The sequence below is a fragment of the Hemibagrus wyckioides genome, linkage group LG13 (assembly GCF_019097595.1).
Source record: "Hemibagrus wyckioides isolate EC202008001 linkage group LG13, SWU_Hwy_1.0, whole genome shotgun sequence".
In the NCBI taxonomy this organism is placed as follows: Eukaryota; Metazoa; Chordata; class Actinopteri; order Siluriformes; family Bagridae; genus Hemibagrus; species Hemibagrus wyckioides.
This window is the reverse complement of record NC_080722.1, coordinates 19017783-19042868: the sequence shown is the minus strand read 5'-3', so window position 1 is coordinate 19042868 and position 25086 is coordinate 19017783. Positions and strand designations below refer to the sequence as shown.

At 39.6% G+C, this 25086-nt stretch overlaps 1 protein-coding gene across 3 annotated transcripts in view; it reads left to right on the top strand.

Annotated features, from left to right (window-relative positions):
- grid1b (glutamate receptor, ionotropic, delta 1b) overlaps window positions 1-25086 on the top strand; it is a 380520-nt gene that overhangs the window by 339387 nt on the left and 16047 nt on the right. For all 3 annotated transcript variants that reach the window (XM_058406709.1, XM_058406710.1, XM_058406711.1), the window contains exons 9-14: window positions 7705-7806; window positions 8155-8352; window positions 8895-9219; window positions 12107-12245; window positions 17944-18139; window positions 19387-19553. In XM_058406709.1, coding sequence (XP_058262692.1) covers window positions 7705-7806; window positions 8155-8352; window positions 8895-9219; window positions 12107-12245; window positions 17944-18139; window positions 19387-19553 — 1127 coding nt within the window. The remainder of the gene's footprint in view (window positions 1-7704; window positions 7807-8154; window positions 8353-8894; window positions 9220-12106; window positions 12246-17943; window positions 18140-19386; window positions 19554-25086) is intronic.

Here is a 25086-nt window from a genome sequence, read left to right as displayed (position 1 = left end):
CCCAACAAGACATCCATCCAGCCGACTCCATCTCCAACTCGCTATGGAGACAAATGAGGAGCGCTGCTGTTTATTTGACATGTGTCATGAATTTAAAGCCCAAACTCATTCTACATCTCCAGGCTGAATGTGAAAGGCTTTCTGAGGCTAAAAGAAAAGCAGGAACCTCGCAGCCAGCTCTGAACAGATTCTGTCAGAGGTTCAGTCTCCACGTCTCATCCTCTCTCGTCTTCTCTTAATCTCCAATCTCTCTTCTTTTTGCTCATGCCTTTTCCCCCAGCAGATAGAGCAGCTCACAGATTAAGAGTAATGGAGATTGAGGTGTTATTTTCTTCTTCCTGTTCTCTTTCATTCTCGCCAGCCTGTTTTTTGGGGGTTTTTTTTCATCTATACATTTACCACTGCTGGTAGCTTCCATTTCTCTGAGACAATATTGCTCGACAAAAGAGAGCCACAGTTTATGGAATCCCATTTAAGAAAATACAAGTGGGTCTTCTAGAAAATCTAATAAGCAGAGACGTAACAAGGTGGGAATTGCATCCTCTTTTTTTCCCAATAGACTTTCTGCTGTAAAAAAATAAATAAATAAGAAAACGCATTGAGGAACTTAAGATGGCAGATGCTGGCTAAATTTCTACCAGATACTACAACAGTTACAAAAAGATTTGTTTTGCTGATGTTTATGGGAGATAATTGGGAAGTAGTACTGAACATAAACTCCACGGTCGAGTAACTGTCAAGCTCACAGAATCATCTCTGTCCAGGTATTAACCTTCCAGTACCATTTCCCTCCGGTTAACAGGAGATGATGAGCGAGCACATAGTTTTTTCTCAATTTTGAAAAAGATGCAAGCTCCTAGTGCTGCAAATCTCATTTCCTAATGTGACAGAACCCATTACCTTTTCCACGGACAAAAAAAATAACAGCTTTTTCTTTTTCATTACTCTTCACACTGCTAAGAAGAAGAACAGTAATTATAGTGCACTTTCACACAGACACTATTCTGTTGATTCCGAATCACAGTGAAATGTCCTCTATTTTCCTTTGGTATTTGGTTTGTTTGCTAGGTTTTGCACTGTATACACTGTATATAAACAAAGTGAAAAGTGTGTGTGTGGTGGTGAAAACTACACCAGGTTAAGTATGTAACCCGGTTCTCTGAGAAGGGAACGAGATGCTACGTCGCTAGCCACACCCCGGGCGTCCACTCCCGCTAATAGATACCCTTTTATGGTGTTGCTGGTGCACTCCGCTTCGTCACAAGACCTACCCGAGCCGATAAATGGGCGTGATTTCACACAGAGCTTCAGACACAACTTCCACATCGGAGCGTTCCCATAGCATCAGCCATGACGCAGCATCGACTTCCCTCCAAAGAGAACCTCCACTCGTTCACCTGTCAATCAGAAATACCTTTATAGATAAAGTTAAACACACGCATGCAGAAATTATCAAAAAATTACGAGCAACATGGAGAACAATGTTAGAAAAGAATTATTAGAAAATTATTTAATTTTTATAGTGAACATACAGTAGTACAGTAATATTACTCCAGCTAATGTAGTTTAGTGCTACATGTTTTATATATATATATATATATATATATATATATATATATATATATATATATATATATATATATATATATATATATATAATGTAACTATAATTAATATTGAGTTGTAATATAACTTAAAATAGGGAGCTAAAACACCACTGAAGAGTTGTGAAGAACTCTGAGATCATCTGCAGACCAGATGATCCGAACAGGGAGCGGCTAAAAGTGCAAGAAGAAGTAATGTAACTCTAAGCAAAGAACCGCAGTTATCGGCGTATGTGATATGGTCATGCAGTACAGTAATATCACTGGCTGTTACAGTAAGTAACTTGTGTAATGTAGCATTGTACGGTACAGTAATATGAGGAAAGTAGTTATAGCTTCTACATACAGTATAGAGCTAGATCTGTAATATGGTACTGTAATATAAAATAGTAAAATCTCTTTAATTCATAGTTCATAACAAATGGGATGTTTGTGGGGTGTTTGTGTATTTACAGAGCTGTCAGTCTGCCTCAGTAAGGCGAGGCGAGATACATGATAAGCAACAAATGATTTATTTCAAAGTCTTTTGAGCTTGAGTCGTCCTCTTTACTTCCCGCAAGCCTCCGTTCTGATACACCATCCGTCATGTCCTGAATTTCATTTGTCACTGTAGTAAGAAGTTTGACACAGAGTGAGAAAATCTGACAGATGTTGATGAATCGGTCGGTCGGCTCTCCGAGCCTCGGGCTCTTCGAGATCATCAGTCCGTGTTGTCGAGTGTTTGTGACGGACAGGGCAGCAGCGTGACTTTTAACCCCATCACATTCCCTAGCTGACCTTGGCTGTGAGTTTGTTAGGAAGGAGGAAAGTGTCTGAGATGGAGCACTGAGCTGCACTACAGGACCACCAGGTCAAACGTTCTGGAGGTTTTAGGAGATGTTTCTGCTTCATATGTGTTTCAGGCTGTAGGAATGGACATTATAATGAACAGTAGTGTTAGAAGGAAGAGGCTGAAGCAGGATTAAACTGGTTTCTGGACCAGTAGCCAGGTGAATGTGTGCTGGGTGATAGTGCTAGTCTTAGTGTTAGTTAGTCGTCTTGTTAGTGTTAGTGTCAGTGTTTGTTAGTGCTGGGGTTAGTGTTCATGGTCATTAGTGGTAGTGTCAGGGTTAGGGTTAGTATTTGTAGGGTTATGTTTTTTTTGTGGTTAGTGCTTGTTAGTGTTGATGTTAGTATTAGTTTTATTTCGTTACTGTTAGTGTTTGTTGGCATTAGTATTAATTAGTTATTGCTAGTGTTAGTGGTTAGTTTTAGTTAATATTAGTGTAAATGGTGGGATTAGTTAGTGTTTGTTAGTGTTACTGGTTGTTAGTGTCAGAGTTAGTGATAATTAGTGTTATTGTTTGTTAGTGTTAGTAACTGTTAGTGTTACTGGTTGTTAGTGGTAGTGTCAGGGTTAATATTTGTTAGGATTAGTGTGTGTTAGTGTTGGTGCTAGTATTAATAAGTTATTGTTAGTGTTTGTTATTGTTAGTGTTAGCTAGATTTAGTGTTTGTTAGTGTTAGGGTTAGTATTACTGGTTGTTAGTGGTAGTGTCAGGGTTAGGGTTAGTATTTGTTAGGGTTATGTTTGTTTTGGTTAGTGTTTGTTAGTGTTGACGTTAGTATTAGTTTTATTTAGTTACTGTTAGTGTTTTTTTGGCATTAGTTATTAATTAGTTATTGTTAGTGTTAGAGGTTAGTTTTTAGTTAATATTAGTGCAAATGTCAGGGTTAGTTAGTGTTTGTTAGTGTTACTGGTTGTTAGTGGTGGTGTCAGGGTTAATATTTGTTAGAATTAGTGTTTGTTGGTGTTAGTATTAATAATTTATTGTTAGTGTTTGTTAATGTTAATGTTAGTGTTAGCTAGAGTTAGTGTTAGTGTCAGGGTTAGTGACTAATAGTGTTAGTGTTGTTAGTGTTAGTGTTAGTATTTTAGTTAGTTACTGTTTGTTATTGGTAATGAGTATTAGTGTTAAGGTCTGTTAGTGTTTATGTTAGTGTTATTGTCAGGGTAAGTTAGTGTTAGCGTTTGTTTATGTAAGTGGTTAGTGTTTGTTAGTGTTAGTTTCAGGGTAAGTTAGTGTTAGGGTCAGGGTTAGTTAGTGTTAGTGTTTGTTTATGTAAGTGGTTAGTGTTTGTTAGTGTTAGTTTCAGGGTAAGTTAGTGTTAGTGTCAGGGTTAGTTAGTGTTAGTGTTTGTTTATGTAAGTGGTTAGTGTTTGTTAGTGTTAGTTTCAGGGTAAGTTAGTGTTAGTGTCAGGGTTAGTTAGTGTTAGTGTTTGTTTATGTAAGTGGTTAGTGTTTGTTAGTGTTAGTTTCAGGGTAAGTTAGTGTTAGTGTCAGGGTTAGTTAGTGTTAGTGTTTGTTTATGTAAGTGGTTAGTGTTTGTTAGTGTTAGTTTCAGGGTAAGTTAGTGTTAGTGTCAGGGTTAGTTAGTGTTAGTGTTTGTTTATGTAAGTGGTTAGTGTTTGTTAGTGTTAGTTTCAGGGTAAGTTAGTGTTAGTGTCAGGGTTAGTTAGTGTTAGTGTTTGTTTATGTAAGTGGTTAGTGTTTGTTAGTGTTAGTTTCAGGGTAAGTTAGTGTTAGTGTCAGGGTTAGTTAGTGTTAGTGTTTGTTTATGTAAGTGGTTAGTGTTTGTTAGTGTTAGTTTCAGGGTAAGTTAGTGTTAGTGTCAGGGTTAGTTAGTGTTAGTGTTTGTTTATGTAAGTGGTTAGTGTTTGTTAGTGTTAGTTTCAGGGTAAGTTAGTGTTATTGTCAGGGTTAGTTAGTGTTAGTGTTTGTTTATGTAAGTGGTTAGTGTTTGTTAGTGTTAGTTTCAGGGTAAGTTAGTGTTAGTGTCAGGGTTAGTTAGTGTTAGTGTTTGTTTATGTAAGTGGTTAGTGTTTGTCAGTGTTAGTTTCAGGGTAAGTTAGTGTTAGTGTCAGGGTAAGTTAGTGTTAGTGTTTGTTAGTGGTTAGTATTAGTTAATACTATTGTTAGTGTCAGGTTTTAGCTAGTGTTAGTGTTAGAGAGACAGAGAGAGAGTGTGAGAGTGAGAGAGAATGTGAGTGTGTGAGAGTGAGAGTGTGTTTCAGAGATATTCCACAGAATGGACATTAAGTCAAACACAGACTTCAGCAGGGTGTCGCAGCTCCTCTTCAGTGCAGTATGTTTCTATAACAGCAGCTTGTTGCGTATTATTTTTGTATCTAGTCAGTGCTAGGTGATGTTCAGTGTTAGGTGATGTTTAGCTGATGTTTAGGTGATATTCAGTGCTGGTTGATGTTCAGTGTTAGATAACATTTAGGTGATGTTCAGTTTTAGGTGATGTTCAGGAGATGTTCAGTGTGAGATAATGTTTAGATGATGTTCTGTGTTCGATGATGTTCAGGAGATGTTCAGTGTTAGGTGATGTTCAGGAGATGTTCAGTGTTAGGTGATGTTCAGGTGATGTTCAGTGTTATGTGATGTTCAGGAGATGTTCAGTGTTAGGTGATGTTCAGGAGATGTTCAGTGATAGGTGATGTTCAGGAGATGTTCAGTGTTAGGTGATGTTCAGGAGATGTTCAGTGTGAGATAATGTTTAGGTGATGTTCTGTGTTAGATGATGTTCAGGAGATGTTCAGTGTTAGGTGATGTTCAGGAGATGTTCACTGTTAGGTGATGTTCAAGAGATGTTCAGTGTTAGGTGATGTTCAAGAGATGTTCAGTGTTAGGTGATGTTCAGGTGATGTGCCATGTTAGATAATGTTTTGGTGATGTTCAGTGTTAGATGATGTTCAGGAGATGTTCAGTGTAAGGTGATTCTCTGTGTTAGATAATGTTTTGGTGATGTTCATTCTGCTAGACAGACAAAAGACCTATGCAAGGGAAGTTCCAGGCTGATAAACTTCTTAGTATCAGGTGAACCTCTACCTCATACTCAGGTTTTAATAAAGCAAGAAAGCAGCAATAAAAAGAGAGAATTTTGCCCCTGGTGCATTTTGGCTTCAGATGAAGTTTTGTCTCCATTTTGGGAGAAGTCTAATAGGCCACTGCTTCCTGTTCCCTTCGCCTGCGACTGGGAGCTTTTGTGGAGATGTACTGTACTCTATAAAAGTCGTGTCTGCAGTTTGTCTTTATTTTCACTTTGTGTTTGTTCTGGCAGTGGCTCAGCACGGAAATGAGGATTTTTATGAGTCTTTCACTATCACAAGTTTTCTGCAAAGCACCTTGTGAAGAGCCAAGCTGCTGCTGGAGGGAGTTCATGTGTGTAATCAAGAAACCTCTGGTGGAGCTGGAATCACTGAAGAGTTATCTGAATATTATGGACTAGAAAAATGGTATTTCGAAGCTCCAGGCTGGCAAACCCTAGTGCATCTACAACATTTTATTAATGCAGAACCACAGCACAGTAGCTTATTACAGAGAAGCTCAGAAAGAAATATCTGAAGCAGAGGCCTGAGCAGGAACTACACTGAGGTTCTCCATTTAACATTCCTCAGGCGCTCCACAGGGTTAACAAGACAGCTCACTAAAAAAAAAAACAGTCACACATTCTGCATATTTCATTAATCTAAGGCATAATCCTGATTATGTGTGTGTGTGTTTGTGTGTGTGTGTGTGTGTAGATGAACTCGTACAGAGATCAATCTAAAACCACATCGGATCATTTAATGGAATATGGTTAGGCTTAAATGCTGTCCAATAACCCGGCTCTTTGTGGAGAATGTTTATTGATTTCTTTATGTGGATTGCTTTATTGGCTTCAATGTTATTGAATTAAAACTCGCACACAATTGATATCACTGATGCCGAACGCATTAGCTGGATATTCGTAAATGTTCTTTTAGATCCGTGCTCTGGGATGGTTTTATTTTTCTCTGCACTAATACTCCAGCAAAACCAATTAGTCCATCATCAGGTTTGCTGCAGGAGCAGGGGAAGGTTTGGACTAATATCACTGGATATTTCCGATGTAAACACACCTGATCTAGAATAATAATGTGCGCTTGGTTGGCCGTCAGCAAGCAGCGAGCATTCCTGAGCCAGATGAGCGTGAGAGGCGTGAAATAGTCCCACCGTTCACATCCATGATGCCAAGTTCAGACCAAGCAGCTGTTAAAACCACTGAGCTCTCTGTTAGTCATAAAAGCATAGGGACTAGAAACTTCAGAGGAAGTTACAAAAAGACTATTAGGATAAATATATAATAGTACACTAAAGCTTTTATCCGCCAGCGGTTTGGTTCAGTGTGTGATGTTCTTTTCTCGGGCTTGAGTCACGGCTTGCTTTGTTGTGCCAGTAGAGAAGCTTTTCCAGACAAACACATTAATCAAGACGACTCTGTGATGACTTTTGTTGATCGATGGATGCTGGGACGTACCGCTCAGGGGAATATTTTGCACCACCATGGTCTCTTTCTCTGTGTGTGTGTGTGTGTATGTGTGTGTATCATAAATTCATTAGCTAGTCCTGTACTGGAAGAGTGAAAGTGCGGTCCAGTTCTGTTAACACTTAATTGACGAGGCAAATAACAGAACATAACAGTATATGGTGAGCTTAGATAAAGAAATGTAGGAGTTCATATCTTGCTTGTTGACTCGTCTAGAAAAAGCAGCATGTCCTGGGCTACAGATGTGTCCACCCCTGATTTTACAGATTCTTTATGTACTTTAAAGGCAAACTGGTGGTTCTGAGAATTTGAGAAGCTTTTGGGGAGCAGGTAAATATAAAAAAAAACGTATAAAATTTTATAATATGTTGTTCCCCACCTTGGTGTCAAGTTTGAACCAGTGCAGAAACAGAATATGTTCTTAATAAATATTAAATTAATGAACAGTCACATGTTTGAATCTCAACTCTTGGGACAATGGTGGTTCATAATGCAATGTTGGTTCAACTGCCACTGGTTCAACTGCCAGGGCCTTACCCCTTTCTGCTCCAGGGTGCTAAGGCCTTTACCACTCTATGCTCCAGGGGGTTGAGCCCTTACCACTCTCTGCTCCAGGGTGCTGTATCATGGCTGAGATCAACATGGCTCTGACCCGAATTTTATAACAAGCTGGAATATGTGATGAAAATCACTGTACTGTAATGTATATGTGACAAATAAAGGCTTCTTCTTGTGTGTGTGTGTGTGTGTGTTATGTCTCCTGCAGTTAGCTACATGGGACTCGGTCCACGGCCTTAACGGGAGTCTGAAGGAGAGTCGGATTGAGAACGGCATGCAGGGGGTCACAGTGAAAGTTGTCACACTGTTGGTGAGAGTCATTCACATCAGTCAGTTTGTAATCTCAGAATGATTTGTTTTTAAATGTCTAATCTTTGTTCGAAGTAAATCCATTATGTATTATAACATCGCACAGTCTGACTGCATACGAAATAGTTTTCTCATTGAAACACGGAGCGGAAGCGGCGTTATCAGTACAGTTCATGGTTTTGCACCTCATGCTCCTCATTACACTGTGTTAATACGCCGTTGGTGTAATCCCACTCCATCACACCACGTATGTCCAGCAGCGCTCAGAAAGGAAAGAACACGCTGCACACTTGTTTGAAATTGTCAGGAAAATCAATCATAGTAAATGATCTATGTCTTCTCTTTAAAGGAGGACCCATTTGTCATGGTAGCAGAAAACATTCTCGGGCAGCCCAAAAGGTACAAAGGATTCTCCATTGATGTTCTTGATGCCTTGGCAAAGATCCTCGGCTTTAAATACGACATCTACCAAGTAGCAGACAGCAAGTATGGCTCTCAGCTTCCTAACGGCTCCTGGAATGGCATGATTGGGGAACTTATTAACAAGGTGAGTGCTTCAGGAGAGTGTCAGAGCAAAGGGAATGAGGGAACAGTATAGAATATGCTCTGGATCCTCAGTGGATAGATCTGGAAAACTGGTTTATATTTTTATGCTTCATGAGACATCAGTTGGTTCGTAGATTGAAAGAGAACTCTAAAATCTACTGCAGCTTAATTATGAAACCCAAAGCCATTTATTAAAGATCCAAATTAGCGGAAAACTTGTGGTAAAACGCAGGCAGGGGTCAAAGGACAGGCAGATCGAATAATGCAGGGCAATTAAAAAGCAAAATGAGCAGCAGGACACAAAACCATGTGTAGGAGAACAGAGAAACAGAGAAATGAAATACTTTAATGTGAAAAGGTGATGAATGAACAATAAAATTAGAAGGAAATAAGTGGAGAAAGGTGAGAGGGAGCTAAAGAGTGGATCTTCGGAAGAATTTCAGCTTTCAGAAGAATTTATTAGTGTGTACATTTATAAGCACTTGTGTTTACGGCAGGTTCGGCAGTAATCTCTAGTGTGGTTCTGCTCCCTTTTCTGTGCAGAGAGCCGATCTGGCTGTGTCCGCCATCACCATAACACCCGAGCGAGAGAATGTAGTGGACTTCAGCAAGCGCTACATGGATTACTCAGTAGGGATCCTGATGCGCAAACCGGAGGAGAAGATTAACATCTTCTCGTTATTTGCTCCGTTTGACCTCGCTGTCTGGGCTTGCATCGCAGCAGCCATTCCTGTGGTTGGAGTCCTGATCTTCCTGCTGAACCGCATGCAGTCACTGCGCTGCCAGAATCCTGCAGGTGCCCCGTCCACCATGTCCAACTCTTTACATAGCGCTGTGTGGCTTGTTTACGGCGCCTTTGTAAACCAGGGTAAGTGTGGAGAGCTCGGTTCCTGCTCCCAAAACATCCTTTAACCATCGAGAGATAGCAGCAGAACAATGTTTAAGTTACTGAATCTGTCTTTGTCTGTTTCTGAAAACTGAAATATGTTTCTTTTTCACATCTCAGCCATCTTTTCTCAACCACAAGTAATGTTCTGCATACTTCATTTCCCAAAATAAAGCTAAAGGGTAAAAAAGAATTGTAAATCATTGATTTCACTCTGACTGTGGAGCAGGAGCAGGGTTATTTCACTATTATATCTGGATCTACAACTAGGTGATGAAAGCTTGATATTTACTGTGTGAGAAAAATTACTTTAGAGACTAAACATGGAGGTGACATTTAGCTGCCTTCCATAAACAACAGGACAAAACTCTGGAGCAAAATGACGTCAGGTGGAGTCAGGTGTCCCTCATCTTGTTGTGAACATGGAAGATTGGTAAAACTCCTCGCCCAAACATTCTACACAACCCTACCTGTGACTGATTATTACAAATAAGCTATGATCAACTGTATATTAGATTGGAACTGGATGACTTTGAGGAGGGAAGCTGATATGATATTGCAATAATAATAGCGCCACCTGCTGTACTGGAGCACTCGCATTTAATGGCTAATACAAAACTGTAGTCATTCTGGTGAAATATACAATTATGGTCTCTTAAAAAGAACGGTTTAGTGACGGAGGTGAAGATGGAGACAGAGACAAGGACAGTTTATCGACAGAGATAAAGATAGACACAGAGACAGTTTGGTGATGGAGATAGAGACGGAGACAGAGACAGTTTAATGGCTAAGATAAAGACAGAGATGGATACAGAGACAGAGACAGTTTAGTGACGGAGATAAAGTCAGAGACAGTTCAGTGTCTGAGATAGAGACAGAGGCAGAATGGAGACAGAGACAGTTCAGTGGCAGACAAAGACACATACGGAGAAAGAGACAGTTTAGTGGTGGAGATAAAGACAGGGACAGGGACAGAGACAGTTCAGTGACGGAGATAAAGTCAGAGACATAGACAGGGACAGTTCAGTGACAGAGATAAAGTCAGAGACGGAGGCAGACAGAGACAGGCTGGGGACAGAGGGGCCAGAGTGCATCTTCGGCAGGCTGTGATGCTGCTTGTGGTAAACATGGTGGTGTTTGAAGAGTAGCTACTAAAGAACAGAAACCTGCTGGAGGTGCCTTTGTGTGGAGACACTGAGTAACGGCTTCATCTGATCCAAAAAGCAAGAAAACCACCAGCTCAGCAAATGTGATGCTCCATCTGCATCTATTACCACCTGGCACTCTGCCACTGAAGTGCTTTTATGCCAAGCAGCCTGTAATTAAATCAGGGGAGGCCCTGTCCCATTGGTCCTTAGCCTGCCACCATCTAATCTCTGCGGTGATTGATAGGTGTAGCACAAAAGCCTCTGCAAAGAATCTATGCAACTTCTCCACATTTGTCCTTTTATTGAACATGGTGGAATTAGGACAGGGGAATTAGCATGTGGCTAATAAGCTCACAGCAGCACTTTTGTTTAGCCTGACACACCATCTTCCTCTGGAGATAAGGATTAGCCGATTGGGGATTCTTTACTAACATATGATTTGTACAAAGTTAAGTTGATTTGTAAGCTGTGTGTCAGTATAGCTGGCAATATAACTACAGAAAAATGGCGTCATTTTAAAAAGGACTGCTAGTTTTTGCTAGTTTCAATCTTAGCATGATTCAACCAGAAATGCATTTACAGTGGTACCTCGGTCCTCGACCACCCCTGTGTTTGAATTTTCAGTATTCGATTTGATTTTTCGAGTCAATTTGACCTCGGTGTACGAAAATATTTTCGACCATCAGGAATGGGGATTCTTGTTTAATACAGGATTGCAACGAATATCCACATTTTGAACAAAATTCGAACGAATGTTAATGTGAACAAATTTTCAGTTTTCAAAAATATTTTTCTGTATTCGACTCGACCTGCAAAGAACTATTGTGACCGCATACCAGGGGCGATTCTAGGATTTTCATTTAAGGGGGACTCAATGAGGGTATAATAGTAAAATATATTAAAAATAAATAAACGAATAAAATAAAATAAATGTTTGACTAACGGGGTAGTAAACGTATTGCAGCATTCCACTGTATTGCATAGATTTGTATAACATTTGAGTACTGAACAAGCCAAATACAAGTCTTCCTGATCACACACGCACACACACACACACACTTGTCCTCTGATCCTCGCTCTGCGACGCCACGGTCTGCGGATTGAAGAACGCGCTGAAAGACAGGGAGGAGCCGAAGTCTGCCGCTGTTTTCATATGAAATTCAAAGGGGACTGAGGCGGTCACCAATTGTACAATGTGTACAGTTTATAGAGAATCACAGAATTTTCAGGGGGGCTGAGTAGAAATGGCCTAGTGACACCCATGCCACACACGCTTTCCATGCGGCATACCCTGGCATAGACAATAGAGATGAAGCAGTTCTGAAAGCATCATCTGTGAGTGCTTGTGTTATAACCCCACACTATCTTTTGTGGTGTAATTTCAGTAGCCATGTCTCAGAAAAAGGGGAAATCAGGCATCAATGTTGCCAAACAGAAAGTTCAACAATCAAGTTGAAACAGATTAATTCGTTTTACATTATTTCCTATGGGGAAAAATAAATCGGTTTTCAACCAAATCAGTATTCAACCAGACTTTTGGAACAAATTGAGGTCAAACACCGAGGTACCACTGTGCTCTTTATTAAGGATGTGTATATTTAATTTTCACTTGTATATTTTCTCCTAATATGATGAGTTTCCCCAGACAGAAAGACACATGTAGTGAAATTGGTTTTGCTGATTAAGAGCAGAAGTGTTTGATGACACTGTCCTGCTTGCAGGCGGAGACACAGCGGTGGGTTCAGTGGCTTTGCGGATCGTGATGGGAAGCTGGTGGCTCTTCACCTTAATCGTTTGCTCATCGTACACAGCTAACCTTGCAGCGTACCTCACCGTATCCCGCATGGACAACACCGTACGGTACGTCTCCACCTCTTCTCAAAATATCTGTTAGCTTTGTGTATATATATATATAAAAGCACTCAGTTCATCTCTCAATCCCCACACACTCTCAGCTCTCTGTTGTTCTTCACGGCTCTCTGGATAATGTTGGTATGTTTGAGGGCCGTCAATTAGAATGAGTCGTTCTTGGTTTTTTGCATTTATCATAGAAGCATTCAACAAAAGTGTGCTCTAATCGAGGAGTGTGTGAAAAATGCCGTGCCATTAAACTAATGCTAAAATGAATGTTTTGTGTCTGCAGCTTTTAGAACTTGGCTTTTCTCTTCGCTTCTAGGGGATCTGTGCAGCCTTTTTGTGCCACACTGTTTTGGAAACATGACGCTCAGCATTATTATTATTAACGCTAATGTTGTTTCATTAGGATAATTGAGATAACATCTTTAGAGTTTTGTTACCGTCTCACGGTGAATCTTAACATTTTGTAACGGCTGGAAATTCGATTTGGAATATTTAGGAAGTTCTAGAAAGTTCTTTGGAAAGATTTTTTTTTACTCTGCTCACTCAGCATCGCAAAGAATAGCACTTGTTCCAGAACATCACATTATTTTACATAGATTTTTTTAAAATATTTTGTGAGATCTAGCCTAAGAAATATGAGTAATATTTGTAAAATAATTTGTATAACTCTCATGTAACTTCTCCATAGTGCTTTAGTTACATCTGAGATTTCAATTTCAGTATTTCATTTATCCACACTGTCAGTGTTTCCTGGTCCCAGGTGTTTACAGGGACTCGTAAAAACACGCCATGTTTCAGCTTTTACTCTCAGCCAGATGAAAATATGCAATAGCGTCTCGCCATCAGCATCACTCTTTCCTGAAGCTGTCTCAATCTCACTATTCTTTATTTTCTTCATCATTTGGCAGTTATTGTTTTTTGTAAACTCTTTTTTTTCCCCTGGCACGAGTTTTCCTTTCTACTGAGCTGTGTGAAAGCCTCAGCAGGAAACCCAGGCTGCAAAGCTACATGCCACCATTAACATGAAACTAATGTGCCATTTGTCTGCTTTCAGCTTTAATTGCTGGATTTTTATTCATAATTTTGTCTGGAATATTTTCTTTTTTCTTGTTTACTTCCGCTTTGTTCTGTCATTTTTCTGATTTATTGATGAAGCTGTTGTTTTGGAAAATGGGCCCCAAGGGCAGAGCAATCATCCTTTTTTTCCCCCTGATTTAATTAAGTGGATGAGCAAGCCCATCAGGAACACTGAACACTTCAAATCCAATAATTATTCTATGTACACTATCCAGCAGAGAGAGATGCGATCTATACACGCTTTAGATAGCCATCCCATTTTCAGTACAGATGAAGCCCCAGGCCTCATTTGTTGCTCTCGACATGTCTGACTTAGTCTAACGCTGATCGATGTGGAGTGATCTCGACTGAAGATGATGTCGGTGAAGAATCTGGACCAGAGCCATGTGAGAGAGTGTTTGATTGAACCTAGTGTTGATTTCATGAGTTCTGCAGTGAGTTTCCAAACACAATCTGGCAAAGAGCTGAATCGAGTGGGCTTCATTACGTCGATATTACTCTCAAACTTTCTCCGCCTTTTTCCCATTTCTTCTTGAAACTGAGATCATTACGTCACTCCTACTTAAACGTCTGAGATCACAGGATGCAGGATGATCGGAAATTAAATTCCCAGTGATCTTTCACAGATTTACACTGATGTACAGATGTGATGTTCCTAACCTTAATGATGATGGATTCCTGCATCTCACTGCACACAGAAACACTACAGATAACCCTTTATAATACTTTACTCACAATATGCCCCATTACTGTACACACTATATACCCAAATACCCCAATATCCCAATACTGTACTCACAATATACCCCAATACTGTACTCACAATGTACCCCAATGCTGAAATATCACAATACTGTACTCACTATATACCCCAATACCCTAATTCTGTACTCACAATATACCCCAATACCCCAATTCTGTACTTATTATATGCCCCAATACCCTAATACACCAATACAGTACTCACTATATACCCCAATATCCCAATACTGTACTCACAATATACTTCAATACTGCACTCCTAATATACCCCAATACCTCAATATCCCAATACTTTACTCACAATATACCCTAATAACCCAATATCCCAATACTTTACTCACAATATACTTCAATACTGCACTCCTAATATACCCCAATACCTCAATATCCCAATACTTTACTCACAATATACCCAAATACCCCAATATCCCAATACTGTACTCACAATATACCCAAATACCCCAATATCCCAATACTGTACTCACTATATACCCCAATACCCTAATTCTGTACTCATAATATACCCCAATACTTTACTCACAATATACCCCAATACTGTACTCACAATGTACCCCAATGCTGAAATATCACAATACTGTACTCACTATATACCCCAATACCCTAATTCTGTACTCACAATATACCCCAATACCCCAATTCTGTACTTATTATATGCCCCAATACCCTAATACACCAATACAGTACTCACTATATACCCCAATATCCCAATACTGTACTCACAATATACTTCAATACTGCACTCCTAATATACCCCAATACCTCAATATCCCAATACTTTACTCACAATATACCCTAATAACCCAATATCCCAATACTTTACTCACAATATACCCCAATATCCCAATACTATACTCACAATATACCCCAATACCCCAATATCCCAATACTGTACTCACAATATACTTCAATACTGCACTCCTAATATACCCCAATACCTCAATATCCCAATACTTTACTCACAATATACCCTAATAACCCAATATCCCAATACTGTTCTCAAAATATACCCCAATATCCCAATACTTTACTCACAATATACCCCAATACCCCAATATCCCAATACTATACCCACAATATACCCCAATACCCCAATATATCAATACTGTACTCACAATATACCCCCATATCTCATTTCACTCATAATATACCCCAATACTTTACAGATAATATATCCCAATACCCCAATACATCCCTATATACCTCAATAGTGGGTAAGTGCTGAGCAAGGCCCTTAATCCTCAACTGCTCAATTGTGTAAATGAGACAAAATCTATGTGGCATTGAGAAGGACATCAGCCAAATGCTGTAAATGTCAAATGTCGATACTTTTCTAAGCAATACAATATATCCCAATACCTTAATACCCTAAAACCCATTACTCTACTCCCCAAAATACCTTACTCATAATAAACCCCAATACATTGTGTTTGTGTATTTGTGTGTAGTGGTGAATTGAGTCTGTATGGTTGATATGAGTACATTTCACTGTGCTTTGTCCTCTCACCAAGACTGATGTTCTGTACTTATATAAAAAGGATTCATGTAGGATTCAGGAATTCCCTTTATCCCTGTTCACCTTCAGGGCTTCCCCTTCAGTCACTTTTATTCTTTCACCTCTGTCACCTTATTCTTCATTCTTTTCCCTCTCTCCGTCCTCCTCTTTGTTGCTCTCTCTTTTCAGGAGGCGGTGTTTCCTCAGGCTGTTTTCCAAGCACATAGAGCCGCATGATTAAAATGGACCTGAAAAAAAACCTGCACAAACACAATGTTCAAAACTATTTTAAGGTATTTTTAAAGCAGTCGGTTGGACAAAAAAATCCATCTTTTCACGCTGACTTTTCCAGTAATCATGACCCCAAAACTACAAGATGTACAAATGTGTTCATTCATGGCTGTGAACATGAACATTGTGGGGTTGTGGTTAGTCGTGCTTTAGGACTGAACTGTTACCTCACTGATGCAGTTGTTTAGCTCTATGCACCACTTTTCCCTCTTCTAAACAACACCGTGAATAAATACTGACATCTACAAGATTTTATAAAACTTTGCTCTTCTTTCTAAAGGCCCTATTCAGGCAGGATTAGTCTTCCATGTGGAGGTATGTAATGTCATTAGGTCACTAGGCCTCTGGGACTTTAGTCTGAATCTTTAAAATCATTAATATTTTACATACTTTGTGTGCAGTGGTATGGAAAGAGTTTGTGTTTTTTCTTCAGTATAAAGATACCACAGGAAACACTTCCTCTATTCTTTTTTCTCTCGTCTCCAAAACTAAATGTTTAAAAGAGTAAAATCTACGCAAGGTGTAAAAGGGCATCAGAGACATAATGCTTCTGGAGTTATAGGGAAGTTGTACAAACTAAAGACATGTTATGGTCATGTGACCTGCTAATGATGAAGCGTGGCAATGCCCACTACAACAGATGCTGAAGACACGCCCATGTCCAGAGATCACTAATAACGTCTTAATCCGTCAGAATTACTGCTCACGTCTTTACTGAACACACGCCGGTCGGGGAAACTAATCCCCAGAGAAATAAGAGTGCCAGCCATTCTTTCTTTTTCTCTTTTCTACAAAGATTTCATAATCAATTTTTCCTTTAATTCTCACCTCCAGCGTGTGTGTTTTTAAAAGGCTGATTAATGCTCTGATACCATGAAGACATGATCTCTTTTCACTGACATGAATCTAAAACATGAATGCTGGAGGCTCAGCTTATAATTACACTCATTCCCTGTTCCAAGAGACTTCATTAGGATGGATCACAGCACCTGATGGAGAGCGCTCTAGTGAGAGAGAGAGAGAGAGAGAGGACACCAGGCCAGTGCACATCGTGTTCCTGTGTTCTTTTATTCATTTATCTAAAGTGAGCTGTACATGAGACAGGAGACAAGCACAGAGCTGAGCACTGGAGTGTTAAGGGCTTTGTTCAGATGTCCGGGAAGCTGATTTGTGACACTGCTGAGGTTTAAACTCTGATCCTAAGTCCTCTGATCCTAAACCACTGCTCAGGACTTTCTCAGAAATCATGCTACAGATCTCTGTTCCACACAGTTGGTCTGAGAGGGAAGGAAGCGAAGGAAGAGTCAGCCTTCGGGAAAACAACCACAAATGTGGAGATATGAACAATAACATGAGCTTCGGGTTCAGAAATAAAGCAATTTTGATGGAGAGTGGTAAGAAATGGAGAAATGAGAAGCACCGAAACTTTCTGTGGTGTTTAACGGCACAGGACTCTTCCATGAAGAACTATTTTTATATTTTAATTTTAATACAGAATCTAAAAACTGACATTTTTTAATGTCTAATGTATTGATTTGGTTTTAAGTTCATACAGTTTGTAATCTTGTTCAGAGGCTCATTCACAGTCAAGTCTTAACCACCTGGCAGAGGCAACCAGGCTTTTAAGTGATGCACTTATACACAACTATACAGTTGCACTGCACTAATAAACTACCTCCACATTTTCAGGTGATGTATCAGGTGTTGTTCCTCGTACACAGATTCTTTATGATGGTTTTTCTTTGTTGAAAATGATCATGGCCTAAAAGTTGGGCTCTCGTTGTCACTACAGTAACGAATTTCATACACCACATACAATGCAGATTAGAATTAAGTAGGTTCTCATTTTGTTTGAAGAGAAATTTTCATTATTGTGTGTCTTATACACACAGTGCTCACATTTTGATGAAGTACAGTACACATAATAAACCCCTGAGTCACCTCATGGAGCCCTTCTGTGTGATCCCAGCTACATTTCTAGAGCACACTTCCATCCATTACAGGATATCATCATCATCATCTCTCTCTCTCTCTCTCTCTCTCTCTCTCATACAGGACATTTCAGGACTTGGCGAGACAGGTGGACTTAGATTACGGGACGGTGAGGGACTCGGCGGTGTATGACTATTTCAGGGCCAAGGGCACAAACCCCCTGGAACAGGACAGCACATTCGCTGAGCTGTGGAGGACCATCAGCAAGAACAATGGGCAGGAATACTCTGTGTCCAGTCCATCAGAGGGTATACGCAAGGTAAACACTACCACTTCCTGTATCTGTTTATAATCTATACACAGTCCACACTGCATTGCTTAATCCTGGATTCTGATTGGTCAGAATGTGTTGATTAATTGCACTCATTCTAACAGGTCATGGTTTCTGTAGTAACAGTACATTCACAGGGACGTGTGATTTAAAAATCATTGTCGTTATGTGAGGAGACTATTTATATTTTTTATTAATATAAGGAGTCTTCAGTGCCAGAGGTAAAGCTGGAACTTTGAGTTCTTCCACTTCTTCAGGACAGAGTAGTTTACACTTCTTTGCTTTTTTCTCAGCAAAAGGATGAGACATGCTGAGATTTTTCTCATAAAATGAAGAGAGAGAGAAAAAAAAGAGACTGTTTAGGGAACGATAATGTAGCTGCTATAACGTAAGTGACAACAGGAACATTTTAGCATGGAATTAGGAATTACTGTGTTGATATTGAAAGTAATGAGTGAAACATGTTCTGGTATAAAAATCTCCACACAGGAAGAGTGGTTTTTCTGATGAATGCATGGTTTCACAGTTTCCTCCTACAGACATTCACACTCATTATTCTGATAAGAGGATTAAGCTTTTTAATAAATGGTGTTATTCTGGGTGCTGTTATTTGTCAGGCCCTGCGTCAGCTTCGGTATTGGGTAGAGAATGAGGTAGAGAGTGTTAATAACACATGCTTCGAGTCCAGCTTCGCGTTCGCTACAACACTTTCGTTTTTGTCTTTTAAGTCTTTGCACAAACATTCCCAAAAGCAGCTGCTTTGGGTTTAAATGTAGTACATTGTTCTCCTTATTCCAGCAAATGCATATGCGTAAACAAAGGAATTAATGAGGACATTGGAAAAAGAAAGAAAAGCTGCCAGTCCCTTTTACTTGGGCTAATTAGCCTGAGTGCTGCAGGCCTACACACAGCTCTTGCGTCTGAAAGCTGAGACAGCTTAGCAGTGTTTTTTATACTTACAAGAGATAAGATCAGTTTTAACCTCTGACCAGCAGCTTATTAATCACTTAAATGGTGATACCTGAGCTTGGTCTCCGTGGCTGCGCTGTTTCTCTGTAATGACTGTGACATTATCGTCTAGCGGCTTTCGAGAGCGTGTTGTAATGCCGTGCAGAAGCAGTTAGCGCTTCTATAATATTGAAAGTACTTCTGTGTACATTATGACTCCAGCTGCTTTGAGGGAGATTAGCGCTGTGCAAACTAGGACTGATGAAATGCTCATTTTCCACATACAGGCGAAGAAAGGCCCGTATGCCTTCCTCTGGGACATGGCTGTGGTGGAATACGCAGCGCTGACGGACGACGACTGCACCGTCACCGTGTCAGGCAACAGCATGAGCAGTAAAGGTTACGGCATCGCGCTCCAACATGGCAGCCCTTACAGAGACCTCTTCTCCCAGAAGTAAATATTCACCTGACCTCCCTCTCTCTCTCTCTCTCTCTCTCTCTCTCTCCTATTCTCTTTACTATACCTTTAATTATTTTCTATTTTTAGCTACAATCAGTTGTGCATGATGATGATGATGATGATGATAATTTTGATGATGATGCCTGTTCCAAAGAATGAAAGGAAACTGTTCTGCTTGATGTTAAAGTACTTGAGCTAGTGATGATAAATAGCATATGGCCTTGGGTTATTTGAAATATGAGATCAGAAACAAGTGCTTCGGTAACCATCAAGTGTCTAAATTGGAAGGAAATGATAGCGACACATCATTATCAAATAAATTACTGCCACTTTTGGTTAAGTGCAGAGCTTTGATTTGCTACTTGCAGTTTTGCAGCTCCGAATTTTTACTCATTATAAATTGATCCGTTTGTGAACATAACAGATGCAGGCAGATTATACAAATCTCCACATAATTGCTTGTAGCCAATTAAAACTGCATAATCATATTTCTTATGCATTTGGGCAGCCAGGAGAGCTGTTTTTGTCTCTCAACTGCCTTCAGACGATTTCATATCGATCTATCAAGAATATCCTAGCATGACTCAACAGCTTGCAACATACACTGCCAGTGATTTCTGTTTGCTGGAAGCTTATGTAATTCTCTCAGGTCCTTACAGGAGTGTGAAGAATTAAGCAGAACTTAACTTTATAACATGCCGATTTAACTCCCCTACATTCTTACCTAATTCATACTTCAGTGTATAATATCAGATCAGTTTTGTAGCGATGAGCCACAATAGGAGGGACGATGAATCATTTTTGACAAAACTAACGGCTTCCACACTTTTACTGACAGTGATCTTTCTACTACGCAGCCACTTCTGTTTTATTTACACCACAACTCAGGTGATGTTGAATTCTGATTATTCAGAAGGTTTTGGATAGGATTTAGTCCTGTATTCACATAGAATTTCTTAAGTGGCTGAAGATTGCACTTTTTTATAAGCAGGTGAAAACATTAGCCAGAGGACTGAGGAAGACTGAGTCACAAACAACCTGAAACATCTGCTACAGTACATAACTGTGTTTAATACATTTACTGACAGCTTTAACAAGCCATCAACTATTTTACTATGTGTAACAGTCTGATGTACATCTTTGTGGTATGTAACAGTGTGCTGTGTAACAGTGAGGTGTGTAACAGTGTGCTGTGTAACTGTGAGGTGTGTAACAGTGTGCTGTGTAACTGTGAGATGTGTAACAGTGTGCTGTGTAACTGTGAGGTGTGTAACAGTGTGCTGTGTTACTGTGTAGTGTGTAACAGTGTGCCATGTTACTGTGTAGTGTGTAACAGTGTGCCATGTTACTGTGTGGTGTGTAACAGTGTGCCATGTTATTGTGTGGTGTGTAACAGTGTGCCATGTTACTGTGTGGTGTGTAACAGTGTGCTGTGTAACTGTGACGTGTAACAGTGTGATGTGCATTACTCTGGTGTGTAACAGTGTGCTGTGTAACTGTGTGGTGTGTAACAGTGTGCTGTGTAACTGTGTGTTGTGTAAAATGTGGTGTGTAACTGTGACGTGTGTAACAGTGTGATGTACATTATTGTGCTGTGTAACTGTGTGGTGTGTAACAGTGTGGTGTGTAACTGTGTGCTGTGTAACAGTGTGCTTTGTAACTGTGACATGTGTAACAGTGTGATGTACATTATTGTGCTGTGTAACACTGTGGGTTGTAATAGTGTGGAATGTAACAGTGTGGTGTGTAACAGTCAGTGTTGGGGAGTAACTAGTTATATGTAACGGCGTTACGTAACTTAATTACAAAATAAATGTAACAGTATCTTGTTACAGTTACTTAGAAAAATATGTAATTAAAATTACAGTTACTTATGAAAATGTTAAAGATTACAAATAGAGTTACATTTGAATATTTTCTTTAAAAAAAACTAGGATATGTTAAATGATATTAATTTGTTGCTAGTATTTGTTAAAGCGGTGCTATTCTGATGCTTTTGATTGGTTCTCTGGTTTGAAATTGCGGCGCACCACGTCTGCCAATTACATTAATCCACATTGCCGCTGAAAGCTTTAGGCTATTACACTGTCTGAGAGTTGCCACCATGGTGAGTGATAAAAATGCATTTCAGTCCTGGAAATTTAAAAATAATTTCATACTAAAATCCGATAAGGGGCAAATATAACAGTTCAGTGCAAAATTTGTTTCCCGGCTGTTAAAATGCTTTCGGCATCAAAGGCTTCAATGTTGAACCTGAGGAAGCATCTGCAGGTATGGAACCTAGCCTTTCTTTATTTTATAAAATATATAATGTAAAATTTTTGTCATTATTGTGAGTGTACAGAAATAAAAACAGACCCTTTAGTTTTGAATGATATATTACTCATTTCTGTATAATAAAAAGTGACGGAGTGGTCAGCTGATTACTGAAGCTGCTATGTGGAAAAAAATCCACTAAAACGCACCTGTGCGTTCAACGAGCCAATAGTGTACTCAAGACCTGTATTCAAAACATGCATAACAAATTAGCTAGTCTGCTAGCCATGGGCGTTGCTAGGCCATTTTAAAGCCCCCCTAAAATTCTGCGTTCAGTACTTCAGTACTCAAATGTTATACACATCTATGCAATACAGTGAAATGCTGCAATAAGTTTACCATCCTACCCTGTTAGTCAAACCTTTTATTTTATTTTATTTTATTTTATTTTATTTTATTTTATTTTATTTATTTATTTATTTATTTATTTATTTATTTATTTATTTATTTATTTTATTTATTTATTTATTTATTTATTTATTTATTTATTTATTTATTTTTACTATTATACCTTCATTGGGGGCTGAGCGCCCCTTAAATGAAAATCCTAAAATCGTCCCTGCTGCTAGCTACCTTTACCAGGCACACTTCTATTTATGAACCCTTTGACAGAAAATATATAGCTCACACTTTTCCTGCTTAAAAATGTGTTGGTAATGTCAGATCTAATATAACTTAGTTATTTTAGCACTGTAGCGTACATTATGATGACTCTTTTCAGATTGTTTTTTTTTCCAAGGCATTGTTACTTGCCAGTGTGTCCTGTCATAGCTATGCAAAGATTTGATTCCTAAAACAGTTTTAAACAATTTTTGCTATGAAGTCTGGTTTTGTGGCTGTGCTTAAAATTAAATCAATATAATCTTAATTCAAGTGATGAAAGATTTCAAATTCTAACAGTAAACAGAGTTGAGTACTACTGTAAGGTTAAGCCTGCCTGGTATAAATGTTTGGAAATGATTTCGTTGAAAATATCCATTAGAAACTTAAAAGTAATCAAAAAGTAATCAAATGTCATCAGTTACTTTACTTTTATAAAGTAACTGAAAAGTTATACTACTTATTACATTTTAAACAGAGTAAACTGTAATCTATAACCTATTACATTTCCAAAGTGACCTTCCCAAGACTGGTAACAGTGTACTGTGAAAACTTTACTGTGTAACAGTGTGGTGTGTAACAGTGTGGAGTGTAATAGGGTGTTGTGTAACAGTGTACTGTGTAGCAATGTGGAGTGTAAAAGTGTGGAGTGTGATACGGTGTCGTGTAACAGTGTACTGTGTAACAGTGTACTGTGTAGCAATGTGGGGTGTAACATTGCGGAGTGTAATAGTGTGCTGTGTGACTGTACTGTTTAACATTGTGGGGTGTAACAGTGTACTATATAACAGTGTGGTCTGCAACAGTGTGATGGGTAACAGTGTAGTGTGTAACAGTGTGATGTAGGTCAGTTTGGTGTGTAACAGTGTGATGTGTAACAGTGTAGTGTGTAACAGTGTGATGTAGGTCAGCCTGGTGTGTAACAGTGTGGTGTGTAACAGTGTGATATAGGTCAGTGTGGTGTGTAACAGTATGGTGTGTAAAAGTGTGATGTAGGTCAGTGTGGTGTGTAACAGTGTGGTGTGTAAAAGTGTGATGTAGGTCAGTGTAGTGTGTAACAGTATGGTGTGTAACAGTGTGATGTAGGTCAGTGTGGTGTGTAACAGTGTGATGTAGGTCAGTATGGTGTGTAACAGTGTGATGTAGGTCAATGTGGTGTGTAACAGTGTGATGTAGGTCAGTGTGGGGTGTAACAGTCTGGTGTGTAACAGTGTGATGTAGGTCAGTGTGGTGTGTAACAGTGTGATGTAGGTCAGTGTGGTGTGTAACAGTCTGGTGTGTAGCAGTGTGATGTAGGTCAGTGTGGTGTGTAACAGTGTGATGTAGGTCAGTATGGTGTGTAACAGTGTGATGTAGGTCAGTGTGGTGTGTAACAGTGTGATGTAGGTCAGTGTGGTGTGTAACAGTGTGATGTAGGTCAGTGTGGTGTGTAACAGTGTGATGTAGGTCAGTGTGGTGTGTAACAGCCTGGTGTGTAACAGTGTGATATAGGTCAGTGTGGTGTGTAACAGTGTGATATAGGTCAGTATGGTGTGTAACAGTGTGATGTAGGTCAGTGTGGTGTGTAACAGCCTGGTGTGTAACAGTGTGATGTAGGTCAGTGTGGTGTGTAACAGTGTGATGTATGTCAGTATGGTGTGTAACAGTGTGATATAGGTCAGTGTGGTGTGTAACAGTGTGATGTAGGTCAGTGTGGTGTGTAACAGTGTGATGTAGGTCAGTGTGGTGTGTAACAGTGTGATATAGGTCAGTGTGGTGTGTAACAGTGTGATGTAGGTCAGTATGGTGTGTAACAGTGTGATATAGGTCAGTGTGGTGTGTAACAGTGTGATGTAGGTCAGTATGGTGTGTAACAGTGTGATGTAGGTCAGTGTGGTGTGTAACAGCCTGGTGTGTAACAGTGTGATGTAGGTCAGTGTGGTGTGTTACAGCCTGATGTAGGTCAGTGTGGTGTGTAACAGTGTGATGTAGGTCAGTATGGTGTGTAACAGTGTGATGTAGGTCAGTGTGGTGTGTAACAGCCTGGTGTGTAACAGTGTGATATAGGTCAGTGTGGTGTGTAACAGTGTGATGTAGGTCAGTATGGTGTGTAACAGTGTGATGTAGGTCAGTATGGTGTGTAACAGTGTGGTGTAGGTCAGTATGGTGTGTAACAGTGTGATGTAGGTCAGTATGGTGTGTAACAGTGTGATGTAGGTCAGTATGGTGTGTAACAGTGTGATGTAGGTCAGTGTGGTGTGTAACAGCCTGGTGTGTAACAGTGTGATGTAGGTCAGTGTGGTGTGTAACAGCCTGATGTAGGTCAGTGTGGTGTGTAACAGTGTGATGTAGGTCAGTATGGTGTGTAACAGTGTGATGTAGGTCAGTGTGGTGTGTAACAGCCTGGTGTGTAACAGTGTGATATAGGTCAGTGTGGTGTGTAACAGTGTGATGTAGGTCAGTATGGTGTGTAACAGTGTGATGTAGGTCAGTATGGTGTGTAACAGTGTGGTGTAGGTCAGTATGGTGTGTAACAGTGTGATGTAGGTCAGTATGGTGTGTAACAGTGTGATGTAGGTCAGTGTGGTGTGTAACATCCTGGTGTGTAACAGTGTGATGTAGGTCAGTGTGG